This window comes from Sphaeroforma arctica (assembly GCF_001186125.1).
Source record: "Sphaeroforma arctica JP610 unplaced genomic scaffold supercont1.11408, whole genome shotgun sequence".
Classification (NCBI taxonomy): domain Eukaryota; class Ichthyosporea; order Ichthyophonida; genus Sphaeroforma; species Sphaeroforma arctica.
The window spans coordinates 1-833 of NW_014029150.1; the positions used below are offsets into that span (position 1 = coordinate 1).

Here is an 833-nt window from a genome sequence, read left to right on the forward strand (position 1 = left end):
GCATAGATGTATATCTATCTATATTGATATATACATGCATACACATACATGATCAAGCACATACACACCCCTCATTTTATATACTTACACCAACAAGCACATGTAAACCCATACGCATACTGACCTGGATACACATGTACGGCTATACAAACATACACATACACACATACAGGCACACACACACATACATACAAACATACAAACATACACATACGCACATAGATACACACACATATACACATACATGTATACATATACATACATACATACAAACATACACACACATACACACATACACATATACACCTACACACATAGATACACACATATATACACATAAACACATACACACGTACACGTATACATATACATACACACATACACACACACAGCAATGCAAGTATAGGATCGGCTGGATCAAGCGGATCGCAGCACAACGAAGTCCGACTCAGCAGAGCCGAAGACACACTCGAGAGTGCTCGAGAGCACTATGAGCAGCTCATCGCACAGATAGCTCTGAAGCGTAAGGAGTTGGTTACCGCTGAGGATGATGTTGTGGGTGGGGCTATGTATGGCCTGATGGAGAACATTGCCAGGTGTGGGTGGTTGAGATGAGTGGGAGGCTTGATGGGAAGTATTGCAACGGACGTGCGTGATCTTACGTATTTGAATGTTTATATATGTGCGTGTATGTATGTATGTATGTATGTATGTATGTATATATGTATCTGTATATTTATATATATGTATCTGTGTGTCTGTCTGTGTCTTTTGTGTAACTGTGTCTGTCTGTCTGTGTCTGTGTCTGTGTCTGTGTTTGCACACACACACAT

At 40.5% G+C, this 833-nt stretch overlaps 1 protein-coding gene across 1 annotated transcript; it reads left to right on the forward strand.

Annotated features, from left to right (window-relative positions):
- Nucleotides 1-432: 432 nt before the first annotated feature.
- SARC_17618 (hypothetical protein) lies at nt 433-615 on the forward strand (the record flags this gene model as incomplete). Its single annotated transcript, XM_014288291.1, has 1 exon — nt 433-615. A coding segment is annotated over one exon (183 nt), but the record flags the coding sequence as incomplete, so codon positions are not given.
- Nucleotides 616-833: the final 218 nt, after the last annotated feature.